The 15,842-nt window shown below is 26.4% G+C and overlaps 1 protein-coding gene across 2 annotated transcripts; it reads left to right on the forward strand.

Moving 5' to 3' along the window:
• Window positions 1-4,427: 4,427 nt before the first annotated feature.
• Window positions 4,428-14,118, forward strand: LOC112803932 (uncharacterized protein At4g15970). 2 transcript variants are annotated; one of them, XM_029298712.2, is made up of 6 exons: window positions 4,428-4,531; window positions 6,631-6,861; window positions 9,891-10,259; window positions 11,591-12,072; window positions 12,969-13,050; window positions 13,913-14,118. In XM_029298712.2, exons 2-5 carry the CDS (start codon window positions 6,664-6,666, stop codon window positions 13,009-13,011), a joined length of 1,092 nt encoding a protein of 363 aa, XP_029154545.2. In that variant the 5' UTR covers window positions 4,428-4,531; window positions 6,631-6,663; the 3' UTR covers window positions 13,012-13,050; window positions 13,913-14,118. The 2 variants fall into 2 exon arrangements, with proteins under 2 accessions (XP_029154545.2, XP_072092658.1); XM_072236557.1 differs by having other exon boundaries at window positions 4,437-4,531; window positions 6,634-6,861.
• The last annotated feature ends 1,724 nt before the right edge of the window (window positions 14,119-15,842 follow it).

Genomic DNA, 15,842 nt, shown 5'->3' on the forward strand with positions numbered 1-15,842 from the left:
CCTTCAATTAAAGACACCGAAAAAAATCATTATCAAGTTAAGATCCTTCCTTACTATATAATGAATGAGTCCAATAAAAATCATCAAAAAATATTGCAAAACAAATCTGGGAGTCAAGCATACTTTATTGATGGCAATTCTTATGATTCGAACATGCTGGGTAAGTATTTAATAGTAATTTTAAGCATACTTTGTTCAACTAAATATATCACTGTACCAGAATTTTTCAAATAATTATACTTTTTGAACTGAAAAAAGATCTAATTAGCATGAATAATAAACATTCAAATAACGCATTATTATAAAATTTCCTATGACGCAGGAGCAGCTTATGCAACATACTTTCGACCTCTCTTACTCTTGAATAACTACTTCACCCACACTGAATTGTTCATCGCCTTGGGTTGGATTGATCAATGTACTAATCGATCTGTCTTTTGGGGTTGAAAACGCCATGGGAGATGCTCTCTTCCGGAAGTGTTGCACCGCACCCTTCTCTTGGATGGTTGATTGGAGGAGGTTGGCGCCACTGATGTAACCAAGAGCGAACCATGCACTGTAGCCACCGAGAGGGAGATAGGGTGAATAATCGGGAGCGTAGACTTCACTTGAGAATGGAGCGGCGCTTGGATGGTCCGATGGAGGAGGTTGGCACCGTTGATGTAACCAAGAGCAAACCATGCACCGTAGCCACCAAGAGGGAGAAAGGATGAAGAATCGGGAGCCTTATCTTCCCTGAGAAGGGATCACCGCTTGGATGGTCGGATGGATGAGATCGGCACCGTCATTGATATAAAGAGAGAATCATGCACTGTAGCCACCAAAGGGAATAGAAGGCGAAGAATCGGGCTTGTTTCTGCTCCGTGATCCCAAGAGCATTTTTTGGAACATATTACTCAAAAGCTGATTTTAATGAAACAATAATTAATAACAAATATTGTAAATTAAAAAAATTAAATTAATTAAGATGATTTTAATTAATTGAGTTGTTTAATTTTTGCCTGGTTAGGAGTTGGTTCCATATACTTTTCCATAACTTTTTTAGTTATTTTAAGGTGCACATGGATCGGGTGAAGTCAGATCACCTTTAACCAAATCTGACCCTAAATAATGACTAAAACTATTTTTAAGACCTTTACTCGATCCTAGACCAGATGAAATCACATTAAATTAATCCCTAAAACATTCGAATCTGAGCTGAGTCTTCGAATCAGGTCGGGTCATATACACCCTTATTTGACGCAAAAAGAAGATGAAGAACAAAAAAAGAAGAATAAACACGCCAAGACCACAACCCCTCATCCTCTACCACTAAAACAAAGAGGCGACATTTAAGTCATAGTAGTCTAAAAAAATCTTTTAAAAATATTTACTTTTATTTTTTTTCTTTATTTAAATTTTTTTATTAAATTTTAAAAACTATTCTTGCATTACAAATATTAAATGCTCACAATTCAAAAATAAGTATGAACATGAATGATGTTAAGTAATTTTTAAAATTTAATAATAAACTTAAAGTTTTCCTTTGGATTTAAAAACTATTCATACTTCTTCAAATAATAACTAGGTAGAGATAATTGTTTGCTATGATATTACATGTCATCTATTTAGATTAATGGTTAAATTAATTTTTAAAAAATAGGTCATTCTTTCAATTCATCCTTAAAAGATTTTATAAATTAAATTTGTCTTTCAAATATTACAAATTAGTCATGTTTGTTTCTCTGTTACTTCATTAATAATTTTTGTCAACATTAATAATGTGAAACGTTAACTGACAGCATATACAATACTTAGCATGTCCAATTGGACGTTGATCATACATGTTTATGAAAATATATCATTTTTTATTGTAACAATGAAAATATATCAATTTAGTCTATTTAGTCTTATTTTTTAATTACATAAACCTTAATAATTCCAATATAATTTAAAACTAAATTGATAATTTTCATAAATATATCTGATCAGCATTTAATTAGATATACTATGTATCAATTATGTTATAAATTAATATCTTATATCATCAATCATTGATAAAAATTGTTGATAAAATAATAAAAAGATAAATATGATTAATTTATAATATTTGAAGAACGAATTTTATTGATAAAATCTTTTAAGAATGAATTTAAAAAATGATCCATCTTTTATAGATTGATTTAACTATTAATCTTATCTATTTCATAAAACCAATAATCTACCTACTTTTTTCTAGCTATGGCCAATTATTCTTAATTCAAATTTAAAACTTCCTATTCTTTAACCATTAACTTAAAATAAAATCATTATATATAATATACTAGCCAGAATTAGAGACCCAAATTTTATTAATACTTATATTCTTTCTATCAAAAATTAATTAATTATTAATACAATTAACTGATATAAATTTTTTAATAATTATAATACCATGCACATTAATTTTTATATTAATAAATTAGACTATAAATAAAATAAAAATTTTAACACGATATTGGCGTAGACAATCAAAATGACGAACCTCAATGAAGTTGGAAGGAGGTCAATTTCTAACAAGGTACACACTTCTTTAAATTAAACCAAACCAGTACTTCTCACATTATGATTCAAGGTTTCCAAGGTCCCCATGTTGAAAAGTAGTGATCAATAAAAATCAAACATAAAAAACAAATAGATTTGACATATTTTACCATTAAGTAATAATAAGACGAGAATTTGACTATTTTAGTTGCAACTATGATTCCATGAAGAAGTGAAATGAATATAATTCATATAAATTTTAATTCTAATTTTAAAATACATTTAACTTATTAATTGATGAGTTTTAGTACGATGGATTTCACTGTGCGGCTATTTGTCAAATTCAACATTCATGAACAATAATATGCAATTAGATTTGTAAGGTTTTGTTTGTTTATACATATGAAATACTGAGATAGAAATACAAAAATATAAAATTGTATTTTTTTTTGTTCATGGTATCTTCTAACCTGACAGGTCAAGAACTAATCCGTCGCGAATTGGAGCTCTATTTAAGGGTCTGTTGTTGACCAATGGATTGCTGCATACACAAGGCGGGATTCGAACCCCGACATTTGCTTAAGTGGACGAGTGAGCTGACCACTCGACCAACCCAAGTTAGTTTATATAAAATTGTGTTTAGTAGATGAATTATGGATAAAAATATTATATTTAAAGATATTGAATTAATATATTTTATATTTATCTTGACAGAAAGAATATATAAATACTAAAAAAAATTTATTTTTTCTTTCATTATTTTTTGTTAATTTTTTATAATTATATTTTTCATTATATTTTTTTTAATTTTTTAAATAAAAAAATTAAACTTTTTATAATTTATTTTAATTTATCACCAAATAAAATACAAAAATAATAAATTTTACATTTTTTATTCTCAATATCTTATTTTATCATATTTTTAGATAACTAAACGCAATCCAAACGAAGAATAATAATATTACGTCTTTGCTTTACCATGATAATAATTTCATTACCAATAATAGAAAAAAAAAAGGGTTTGGTTAACAAGGGCACCTATTAAGAAAATATAAAAGCAAAGTTTTTATTGATTTTTTTATATTTCAATATACTTTTAATGTGTATTAATTAAGTATTGAAAGTTAATATTCTAAATTAGGATATTTTCATTAGATTTTGATTTATTTTATGTTTTATTCTTAATAAATTATTGTAACAATTTACAAAATATATAATTACCATAAATTGTTTTAATAAAAGAGAAGATTTAAAACATAGTAATATATATACAAAGGAAAAATATATAGTAATTCCCCTTATCTATTATTTTAAATTTGTAATTTTTAAAATTAAGTCTACCATTCGCTTTCCTTTCTTTTATAACTCATTAGTCATGTACACTCCTAGGTCGTAGCTTGAGCTAAAGTATTATTTACAAAATGAGTGTAGTTGGAGTGAAATTAAGAAATGTGAAAATGATGATGATTTGATTAATTGAATTCATTAAATGATTTTATTTCATTTATAAGACAAGATTTAAATTGATATGACGAGTATATATTCTATTTGGAATATATCAAAGTTAAATTTAATTTGATTTAGCTTTAATATTTTACATATTTAAAGCCCCTCCTATTTTTTGCATATTAATTGAAAATAGTAGTAATATGGATGGAAGGTTATTTATTTGATTCAAAAAATTATATAATTCCATCAATAATTTTTCAAACAAGAGGTGTTGGTCAAAAAAAAAAAAAAAAAGAACGTGAGGCGCACAAATTAATAATATTAATTAATAGTATATACCACAGCTATACTACGTTCACTACACGCTAGGTGATTATTAATCTTGAAATCAAAAGATTAAACCCTCACGAAATGACAATTTATTCAGATCACATTAGCTTATAAGTAGGTTTCACTCTTACAAGGTTTTTTTTATATCACACACCAACAAAGTATGCCTTTCCACTAAGAGTGACATTGGCAAAGGATCTAACAAAAACATATGTGGAAGTATTCATGTTCTCATCTGCCAATTAGTGTTGTAAGCTCCTCTTTTTTTCTTTTTTCTTTTCTTTATTTTTCTGAATTTTTTATGATTATTATTTTATGTGTTGTAATTTCCTTTTTTTTTATGTATTTCTTTGGGATATCCCAAATACACTTTTGTAATCCGTTATAAACTTTGTGTAATTATAAGAGGGGAGAAAAACTTTGATAATGCCATAACGTCATGACAAAACCAATACAACCGGGCAAATAGAAAAGAGCAAAACACCTATCATATTTTCTTTAAATAATCTCTTCCATATATTGCTAAGATCAATAATATAACCTAACACCTATTACCATAATAACATTCTTTTTTTACATTGAACTTATTCAAGAAGAACACCTTACCAAGAACTGGAAAATTTTAACCATATATTAAAATCTTTTTTTAATATTTTTTTGTTGCTCATAGTATTTTTCAGTCAAGCGAAAAATTCATCCATCATGAATTTTTAAGTTCTATTTAAAGATCTGACATTGATTAATAAATTATTACATGTACAAGACCGATATTTATTTAAATGGATAAGTGAGCTAATCACTCAACTAACCCAAGTTGCTTATCTTTTTAATATTGATAACGAATAATTTGGTTCTTGATTCACCAAATGAGATCATGAACGTTACAATCTATAGGAGTAGTGACAGATTATTCCTATATCAACTCTATCTAACATTTATTTTAATTTTAGCACTTGGTCTAAAATAATTAATTGAGATTTTCATCGTATATTAGACAGATATAATTTTAATTTATTTCCGACATATAAGCATATCAATTTCAAAATCATCAAATTTATAAAAATAAATATGATCACTTTCTAAATATATTACAATACATTTCTAATGATATGGTGTGTATATAACTATATATAGATACCCCTTACTATCTCATCACCGTTACTCTACTACTTGGTTCAACCTTAATTATTATTTCCTCATTTATTAGTCATTTTTGGGACCGTGTCCGATCTTTTCATTCCGTTAACTCTCCCAAGTATTGCCATTATTTAACATGTAAATCACCATTCAACGTGACTTTGATCCGTTCACTTTTCTGGTTTTTGTTTCTCCATTTTCCACCTTCCTATTTGTATTATAAACATGGATTATATATTCATATACTACTAATACTTAAAAGACAATCAATAACAGCGAAGATATAACTATTCCACCCTCATTTGAGATCTAAAACTTTTTTCTTTTGATGTTTTTCAGCCCTCTTTATTCAAAATTCATGCGTCAACATACATACATACATACATACACGCATACATACATACATACATATATTTTTCTTTAAACAAAATAAACACACTAATCAATTTTAAAACTTTGCATTAACTCATCGGATTTTCTGTTTTTGGTTACCAACAGGCTAAGGATGACTCCATCGCAAATCTGAACTTCATTTAAGGATTTGTCATTATCCAACTCATCATGTTAAAATTGAATAGAACTACTCATTTAAATATGATTAATTGAAAATCGACTATTAAATTTATCTGAATTAAAATAAAAATCATTTAGTAGCGAATTTGTCAAAAATAAAAAAAATTAATCAAAAAATCAATTATCCAATTGAAATTATGTTTTTTTATTAGCAGTTAACCAATTTAAAATAATAAATAACAAAAAGTTATTTTTTAAAAAAATATATTTTATACATAAATATATTATTTTATTATATCCTATACAACTTCAATTAAATTTTTTATTTTATTAATTCAATAACCGATTCGGTTTTATTTCAAAACCTATTTTTAACTCTTCATTGCTTCATCATGTTCATTATACACAAGCACGTGTGTATTTGGATTTTTATATTGGAAAAGTATACGTTATCAAGAGAGAATCTGCCAACTATTACCAACACGTGATAAATTAAGATTAAACTATGATTAACTAAGATGTGGCTTTATTTAGTAGATGGACTTCATGTCCAACCCAACTCAAGTTGGCAGATTTTGACAAATAAAAAGTTGATAACGTAGCACTACTGTTCTATATTCTCAATATCAAATTAAAGCCAAATGGACTAATTAATTTCCACCTTTCTTCTCTTCTTTTCTTTTCTTTTTATTTATTTAGCAGCCCACATTTTTGCTATCCAATAATTAAGAAATGGAAGTTTTTCACTCTATCAAAGACTTGGTTGCAACAAGAGGTAGTGGTTACAGTAATCTCCTAGTGCGTAGGCCCATGCAAATTACAGTGTTCTGTATTGGATTTGCTGTGTTGTTGATGTTCTTGATATGCAACTATCCTTCTCCCTTTAGAATTTCTACTATCTCAAACTACTTCAACGGTGTCTCAACAAAGGCAAGTCTCTCTATGTCTCAATTTCTATCTCATTGTCTTTGAATTTATATTTGTATATTCGTTTTTATAAAAGTTTAAATTTTTTTCAATATTTAAAAAAAAAAACTAGGTTTACTTTTATTGGAAAGTCATTACTTTGATTTTCGTCCTTTAATTTGTTTTTTAGTTACAGCTTGAACGCAATTAGAAGTCATTGACTTTTAGGTTTTCTAGGCATAGTTGCCAAATTGAAATCCAAACTGTGAATAAAAAATAAATCATATACTTTTTATTACTACTCATGAATAAAACAATAACGTGAATTATAATATTTTATTGATCAATTTCTAAAAAACATTTCAGTTTTTTTTTTTCAAGTAAAGGAAATATTAAAGAATAACTATGTATCTAAATAGTGGATATTATTACCTAAACCCTAAACCCTGAAATATGTATTTCATTTATTTGCTTTAAAATAAATCAGATTTTAGGTCATCTAGTTATAAATCACAATGACCACAAACAAGCTAAGTGAGACTGCATATTATTACTTCTATATATTGCTTAACCCTTGTTATTACTTGTATTTTATGAAGTACAGACATTTTGCTGAGTTATTGTGTCTGCGTGTCAGACATATTTTGGATACAATACTCATCGATACTCGTCTGACACGCGTGTCTGTTGTGTCCAACCTTGTCTTAATAAAAAATAAAAAATTCTTCTCTAGACACACCTAGACATGCCTAAATACCATCACGTATCAGCGTGTCCAGTCTTATTTTTGACATATCTTCTTAAAATAAATTTAGATATAGTATATATTATTATTTATTAAAACAAAAAAAATATTTTAAATATTTGATATAATTAAAATAAGACATTAAAAATAATTAAAAATTTTAATTTATATTTTAATATCATTAAAATTTATCTAAAAAATACTTTATATTTTATATGTATACATGTTTCCGTGTCAGATAAAATTTTAAAATTCGCATGTCGGCGTGTCCCGTATCGTATCATATCCCGTATTCATGTCGGTATCGGTGCATCATAGCTTGTATTTCTAAGCTAGCTAAGGGTAAATTCTAGTTCTTTCATTGACTTTTTATACCTCCCACATGATTAAAGTTTTTTCCCCACAGATTATAGAATATCTAGGTAAAAGTACTTTTTTTATGTTTTTTAATATAAAATATTATTTTTGGCCCAAATGTATGGATTAAATATGAAAATTGTCTAGCTACATTTTTTTTGTTCATTTTTTCCCCGTGTTTGAAAATTAATTCAATGTTATTCTCACTTTTCTTCATTGAAAATACTAATAGAGGTTGTATATTTTCTCAAACTCTAATTTTTTCTGCAATTTAGTATAGAAGAAAAACATGGTCTTATATGGTATAAGAACTTGATGTTGGTGTAGAGTAAAGAAGAATATGCTATCCTAAAATTTTTAAATTTAATTTTTCTTTATTTATATATTTTTATTTTTTAACTATATTTTAAATATATTCACAATAATAATATTATAAGATTTTGCCACTTTGTAACAACATTTATTATATATTTCACCACCTTTATTAGTAATGTTTAATTGAGTTAATGGTAAATAGCATATATAGTAAAAATCGGATCGATTTCTAAAATGCTTGAGGTAGCGTTTGAATCCTTCCCTCGAGAAAATCAAAAGGCTCCACAATCATCAAACCACCATATTTCCTATTAAAATTTATGTAAATTATAATACATATAGATACCTTCTATCAAATAGTTTATTTTTATTTAATTTATTTTAATTTTAATTATAAACTCACTCATTTTTAAATTAATTATATTTTTATTTAACAATAATTATAAATTCACTTATTTTTTTTATAATTATATAATATCTATTAATATTATTTTTTAATAAATACTTGTAGTATATAATATAAAAGATATAAATTAATTAATAAATTATTAAAATTTAAAAATAATAGTTATTTTAATATAAAAACAAAATAAAAATATTTATGATAGAATAAAAATAATAAAATATTTATTATTTATGTTCCATATTGTTTTAAAATAACTTGATATTTTTAAAATGTTAGTAAAAATATATATTTTAAATTTTAATTTTAAACTTTTGATTATTTTTTATTTTTTATTTACATAATACCAGGTCAACCGGTTTAACCAGTAACCCAACCATTGAACTAGTAATCTAGCGATCTAATAATCTGATCGGTTTGTTCATCGATTCGGTTCTAATAACTATAATAAATAGCATTGAATCACTTTTAAAATGTTCAAGATATAAATATATAAGACGAGAAATAATAATATTTTATCTTTTTTTAATCATAATATGACATACTACATACTCGTACACATCTACAAGAAGAGTTTTTTTTATTAACCTGCTAATGCCACCTTGAACACATAGTATGGTTTGCTTTAGGATACATAGAATTATAGAAATTTCTTTGGAAAAGAATAATGTCGGATGAAAAGTGAAAATTTTAGCTAATTTTTTTAGAAAATCATATATTACACATTATATCTTTATTTTTTAGACACAAAAAAATCTTTATTTCTATTATAAAAAGAATAGCCTTCGCTTTTTATTAAAAATTATTTTTACCAAGCTTCCAACCACTCCTCTCCATCCGAGTCTATCCTAGTTGGCCCAAATAAATTAAGTTCTTATTAAAATTAGGTCTTTTAAATCAAGTTGGGTTAGTCTATTAGTTAATTTATTAGTCTGTTTAAATAAGTATTGGAAATTCGAATCTCGTCTTATATATACAACAATCTATTATTCAACGATAAATTTTTAAATAAAATTTTAATTTGTGACGAATTAATCTTATTAAATTGAAAAATACGTAAAAAATAAACAAAAGTTAGGCCCATTTATGTATTGAAAAAGTAAAGAAAAAGAATTAGGCCCATTAGAAATTGTGTCCGTGTCATTATTTGTTTAAGAATATACATAGTTATTTATTATTAACCACTTTGTGAATATGGGGTTTAATATTGTCGTCTCCTCTTTCATTTAGCAGGAGAAACATGAGTCGACGCTAGAGAGTATTCTAAGAAATGCATCGATGGAGAATAACACAGTTATCATCACAAACTTGAATGATGCATGGGCAGAACCAGGTTCAATATTTGATGTATTTCGAGAGAGTTTTCGAATTGGGAACGAGACACAACGATTCTTAAATCATTTGGTGGTAATTAATTGGGACCAAAAGGCACAGGTACGTTGCCAAGCCGTACACCCACATTGTTATCAAATTGAATCAAAGAGCGAGAATGCCACATCAAAGGAAGCATTTTTTATGACCAAAGACTACCTCCACATTGTGTGGAAAAAAATTGAGTTTCTTGGCCTTGTTCTTCAACTGGGCTACAGCTTTATCTTCACGGTACATACACTTTTTTTTTTTTTTATCTCAAATCAATATCTTCTTCATTTGCACTTGCACGCCAAAATTATATTACTTTTTGTTTCTAATATTCTTAAAAAAATTTAAAAATATCCTTTAACGATTAATTCATTTTAATTTTACTTTGTCCGTAACATTTCTATAAATTTTAATTTTGACGGTCAACCATTAATCAATTTTTTTTCAACTCCACCCATAAATATCAACAATCATTAATATTATCACTACTTTTTCCCTCCATGATCACCATTGCCCCCAATCACCGCCACCTGTCATGAACACTCACCACTGCCCCAACTACCCCTTCAAACCCCAACCTTGCTACCATCACACCTCGTTCTCATACTCGTCGCAACACCATAAACCCTTTTCACTTCATCAGAAACTCAATCGATCACCTCCACCACATTTCTGTTATCATTCCTTTTACTCACTGCCACCCCTTCCAAAATTTCTATCCATTCTTACAACCCACCATCACCAAGAACAACAACCACCACTCAACACAGACTTTAACAATAGAAACAAAAATCATAAGCGAATGGCGAGAAAATCAACGACGACAAGCGAAATAGTGGAAAACATAAAGGTTGTGATAGCAACGAGGGTGGATAATGGTCATGACGAGAGAGGTGAAAAAGGCCGAGGTGGTTGTAGCGACAGCGAATTATTGAGGAGGTAAATGCGATGGCAGGGCATGGTGCATGAAAGAGCCAGAAAGGAGATGATGGTGTGAGGGAGAGGGGATAATAATGAATATGTTTTAGGGATAAAATTGAAAGAAAGAGTTGATTAATTAATTGTCAAAAAATTATCTGCAAGGAATAAAATTAAAATAAAAAATAAAAAAAAATATGAGTATTTTTTAAAAATAATAATTTAATTAAAAAATTAAAATAAAAAAATATGCCATTTCAAATATTTTACCTAAAGAACAATTGGAAGCAGCATTATAATGCTCGTGTTAAAAGAAAATATAATATTTATGGTTTTTTTTTTCTTTTCTACGAAAGAAAAAGGTTGTATGAAAATACCATCCTTATTTCCAAACTTTAGCATTGAATACACATTCACCTTTACTAGGATTTAGACAGAGTCACCAAAAATATTGGAACAAAAGTTTTAACCGTGCTAAGAACTTCTAGTGACAAATTCGTTGGCTAATTTCCAATTGTTGGTAAAAGTCTTAAGAATTATTTTTATTGTCCCTAAAAAATTAACTAAATAAATGCCATGTATACTAAAACTGTTATTTCTTGTAGTAAAAAAAAAATTAAGAAACTAAATATTTTTCTTTGATATCTTTATAGGATACTGATGTAATGTGGCTAAGGAACCCCTTCAAACATTTTCAAGAAGATGCAGATTTCCAAACTTCTTGTGATTATTTCACTGGAAACTCCTCGGATATGAATAATGCTCCAAACACAGGGTTCAGCTATGTAAAATCCAATGAAAAAACCATTTGGCTCTACAAGTTTTGGTTCAACTCTAGCAAACTTTACCCAAACTTGCATGATCAAGATGCGTTTAACATGATCAAGATTCACCCTAACATTTCCAGCATGAATTTGAAGATTAGGTTCTTAAGCACAACATATTTTGGTGGGTTTTGCCGGCCCAGTGACGACTTTAACCAAGTTTGTACGATGCATGCCAATTGTTGTGTTGGATTGGACAACAAAGTCAATGATCTTAAGATCTTGCTTCAGGATTGGAAAAATTACATGGCACTGCCTCAGATTGAGAAACAACAATCACATCGTTCTTGGACTGTTCCTCAACTTTGCAGGTAACTTAATTAACTTATATTAACATGTGCCACAAAGATAGATAAGATTAATTCATGAATTTTTTTTATAATACCATCAATTAAAAAAGTATTATTTACACATTAAAATTGATCGTATTTAATTTATTTTTAATATATTTTATATTAATAAATAATTTTAATGTATATCTAACATAATTATTAATTAAGATATAAATAGTTATTAATTAATCACTTATATACTTATATACGTGATTAATTATATACTACTAATTAAGTTTAAAAAAAGATTTCTTTTTATTTTTCTCAAAGAAAAATCGTTTAAAGGTGGATTTAATTTAGGAGATCACTTTAATAAAGATATTAAAAATGTCTTTTTTTTAAGACGTTTACATGTGTCATGATATTATTGGACATATTTATTAAATCGGTTAATAATTTATTTTTAATAAAACATAACGAAATTGATTTATTATAGCAACAATAATAAACCCAATAGTTCGCATTATAATTATTAGACTCAATTTGATTCGATCGATTTACACAATCTAAAATGAATCATATTTAAACTTTTTGATAAAAAAATATATATTCCTGATTTTTGTTTTAAAAAAGAATTATAATCTAGTAGGTTATGTAAATTGGTCGGTTTACCAGATCTCATAAGAATTAAGTTTATTGTTATTGTTATAAAAAAAATTAATTTTATTCTAATTTATTAAAAAATTCAAAAATAACCGATTCATTAATACATCCAATAATAATGCAATACATAACTATCTTAAAAAAAAAATTACGCGTCTTTATGGATCCTCCTTTAGTCCTTTAATTTATTATGTTGTATTAATCGTCCTAATCCCCTATAATTTTATGCTTCTAGTCTTGTCCACGTACTAACAATTTTGACATTATGAAAGGACTTCCTTCCAACGAATGCATCAGAGGCACAATAAACGTTGACTATGAGGACTAACAACAATACATTAATTAACTATAAAGGTACGAGAATAATCGTGCAATTATTTTTAATCTACATTTCTAAATGAATATTATTAGAGCCAAGTATCCAGTAGCAAGGCAGAGAATGAAGATCATAATAATTATTTAAAAATAAGTTAAGACCAAAGGTGTCTAAAGGATCGGAGGCTTCGTACTACTATTGTAGGAACAATTTGTTTATATTTACTATTACTTGGTTAGATTTTTCAGAGGTTTTGAATTTCTATTAGGTTTCTGGTTTTGGTTGATGCATCTCTATGTAACCTCTCTCAACTCCCGTGGACGTGTTGAGTGGTATAACTAGTTAACTACGAAAAAAAAAATTGTATCCAATATATATATATTATTCAAATCAACTATTTCAAAATTTATTTTTATCTATAATGATTTTCAAGAATATTGTGCATGCATACAAAATTACCAATTAGATCAATTATCATATATTTATACAAGACGGAGCTATATAAAATATTAGAAGAGGACTAAAAATATTTATATAATAAAATAAGACTAAAATAAAATTTTAAAAGAGAGTAAACTAAAATTTACATATAAAAAATTAAAATTAGGGGAATCGTTGCTCCTTTTCTCTCCATGTAACTTCGCTCCTGTATTTATGTATAATTATATGTATCTTGTTTCATATATATATTTTTAATATATATTTATATTTTAATTAATTATTGGTCTCTGATTTGATAGTTCATTTTAGTATACATATAATATGACACAATAAATTATTACAAAAGTGATACTTTTAGTTGAAATTCATGATGTATAAAATTAAATAGATTATCTATTTTTTGGAATGGTCATCAATTAACACCATTCAAGTGCTGATTTTTGTTAACTTTAAGAATAGGTTTTGAAGGTTGGAGCATTGTTTCACCCAGTCTTCAACTCATCACAGCAAAGGATTTAGGTTGTCATGCCAATCGTTAGGTTGAGTTCTTGAAGAAATTCCATACAACTAGAATCAGCGAAGATAGAAGAGAAAAAGGGAAGAGAGAAGTTAGGAATTTGGAAGAAAGGAAAGACTTGATTAAATTTTATGAATATGGAAGTATATGTATGGTTAGAGATTTAAAAGTTTAAAAATTAAATTGAGATAATTAGATATAATAAAACAATATTTTTTGTATTAAATATACTTTTTTTTAAAAAAAGTGATATCTTTTGTGATATTATTTTAAGACGATTATTCGATAAAAAATCGAATCAGTTCGATCGATTTACCTTTTTTTTTGACTGATTATCTAACCATTGGTTTTAATAACGTTTTATCATGTCTTCTATACTGGTTTAGTTGCCAATTTTTAGTTAACCTGGTTGTACTAACCAAGTTTGTTTATTCTAGAAATTAGAACCATGAATACAATGACAAATTGGCAAATACATACATTGGTAAATAATTATTTTATTTTATTTATTAAAAGAAATCCTTTAAAGAATATACGAAGAATTTATTCTGAAGTCATTAAGTTGTTAAAAATGTACTTTTTTTAATAAAAAATAATTTTTTATTTTTATTTTTTAATGTATTTAATAAATTTTTAATCGTAAAAATAAAAACATTAAAAGAATAAAAAATATCTGTTTTAAAAATTATAATTTTACATCTTTTTAAACATTTTTCTATTTAATAAAAGATATTTTTAACATAATAAATAAATAAAATAATACTTTTATATTAATATTATATATAAACATAATTAATAATACTTTTAATTAATAATAAATAAATAAACATAATAAATAGTATGATTTTAGTCTCTAAGATATATGTAAAAAAAAATTTCGTTTCTAACATTTTTTTACATACAAAATCGTCCTTAAAGTTTAATTTTAAAATCGTCCTTATCTTAGAGACCAAAATTGTACAGAGGTGTCAGCGGAAACAGAGACAAAGGTGGATCGTGGACAACTTCTTCTTCTCTTTCCCATATTTTTTCTTCCTTTTCTGCTTCGCAGGAGTAGAAATACTCTCTTTCTCTTATCTTTTAAATTTTATTATTTTTTGTTATAGATAATTTAGTCTAAAATTTTAATGTTTAAGTAAAAAAGACGATTTTAAAATTTGATTTTAAATCTTAGAGATGATTTTATATAAAAAAAGATTGGAAACGAAAAAATTTTCAACCTATACCTTAAGGACCAAAATCGTACTTAACCTAAGATATTCAAATATCAACAAACTTTAATTTTTCAAAAAAATATTTTACAAATTTTTTTTTATTAGAAACTCATGGAAACAAATTCAAAAGTTATATAAAAAGTTATGACATACAATGAACTTTTCTAAATATAATAAATTGAAGAATTATTGACTTGATACATAAAAGAAAAAAAATTAAAGAAAAGAATCAAAAGATAATGTCAAAAGAAAATTGGGTCAAACCAATTTAATGATGATCATTGATAGTCACATTAGGGAAATTTTATCTTACCTTTTAATATAGTGAGAAGTAGACTGTTTTTATTTCATTATATACATACATACATTTCACAAATATATATGGAGAGAGAGAAGCACACCACAACTGATGCTCCTTTTATTTGATCAATCTTTGGAACTGAGAACTACATACACATTTTCAGGCTTTTCCAGCAGTGTCGTCTACACCAGGTTCTGAGACAAGTTTCAATATCTTCTGCTTTAATTTCAGTTGTTGTTTTTGGGTACCTATTACATCTCATAGGCAGAAAAAAAAAATGGATTTTTTTTCTTAATATTTATAATTTTTTAATAATATTTTTAGTGTTTTATTTTATCTAAAATGTTAAAGACAAAA

This window comes from Arachis hypogaea, chromosome 5 (assembly GCF_003086295.3).
Source record: "Arachis hypogaea cultivar Tifrunner chromosome 5, arahy.Tifrunner.gnm2.J5K5, whole genome shotgun sequence".
In the NCBI taxonomy this organism is placed as follows: domain Eukaryota; kingdom Viridiplantae; phylum Streptophyta; class Magnoliopsida; order Fabales; family Fabaceae; genus Arachis; species Arachis hypogaea.

Excerpts from the sequence above, each read along its gene's own strand:
- LOC112803932 (XM_029298712.2), top strand. The coding sequence starts at position 6,664 with ATGGAAGTTTTTCACTCTATCAAAGACTTGGTTGCAACAAGAGGTAGT. Across the intron at positions 10,260-11,590 it reads GCTACAGCTTTATCTTCACG|GATACTGATGTAATGTGGCT; the intron begins GTACATACACTT and ends ATATCTTTATAG. Across the intron at positions 12,073-12,968 it reads ACTGTTCCTCAACTTTGCAG|GACTTCCTTCCAACGAATGC; the intron begins GTAACTTAATTA and ends ACATTATGAAAG.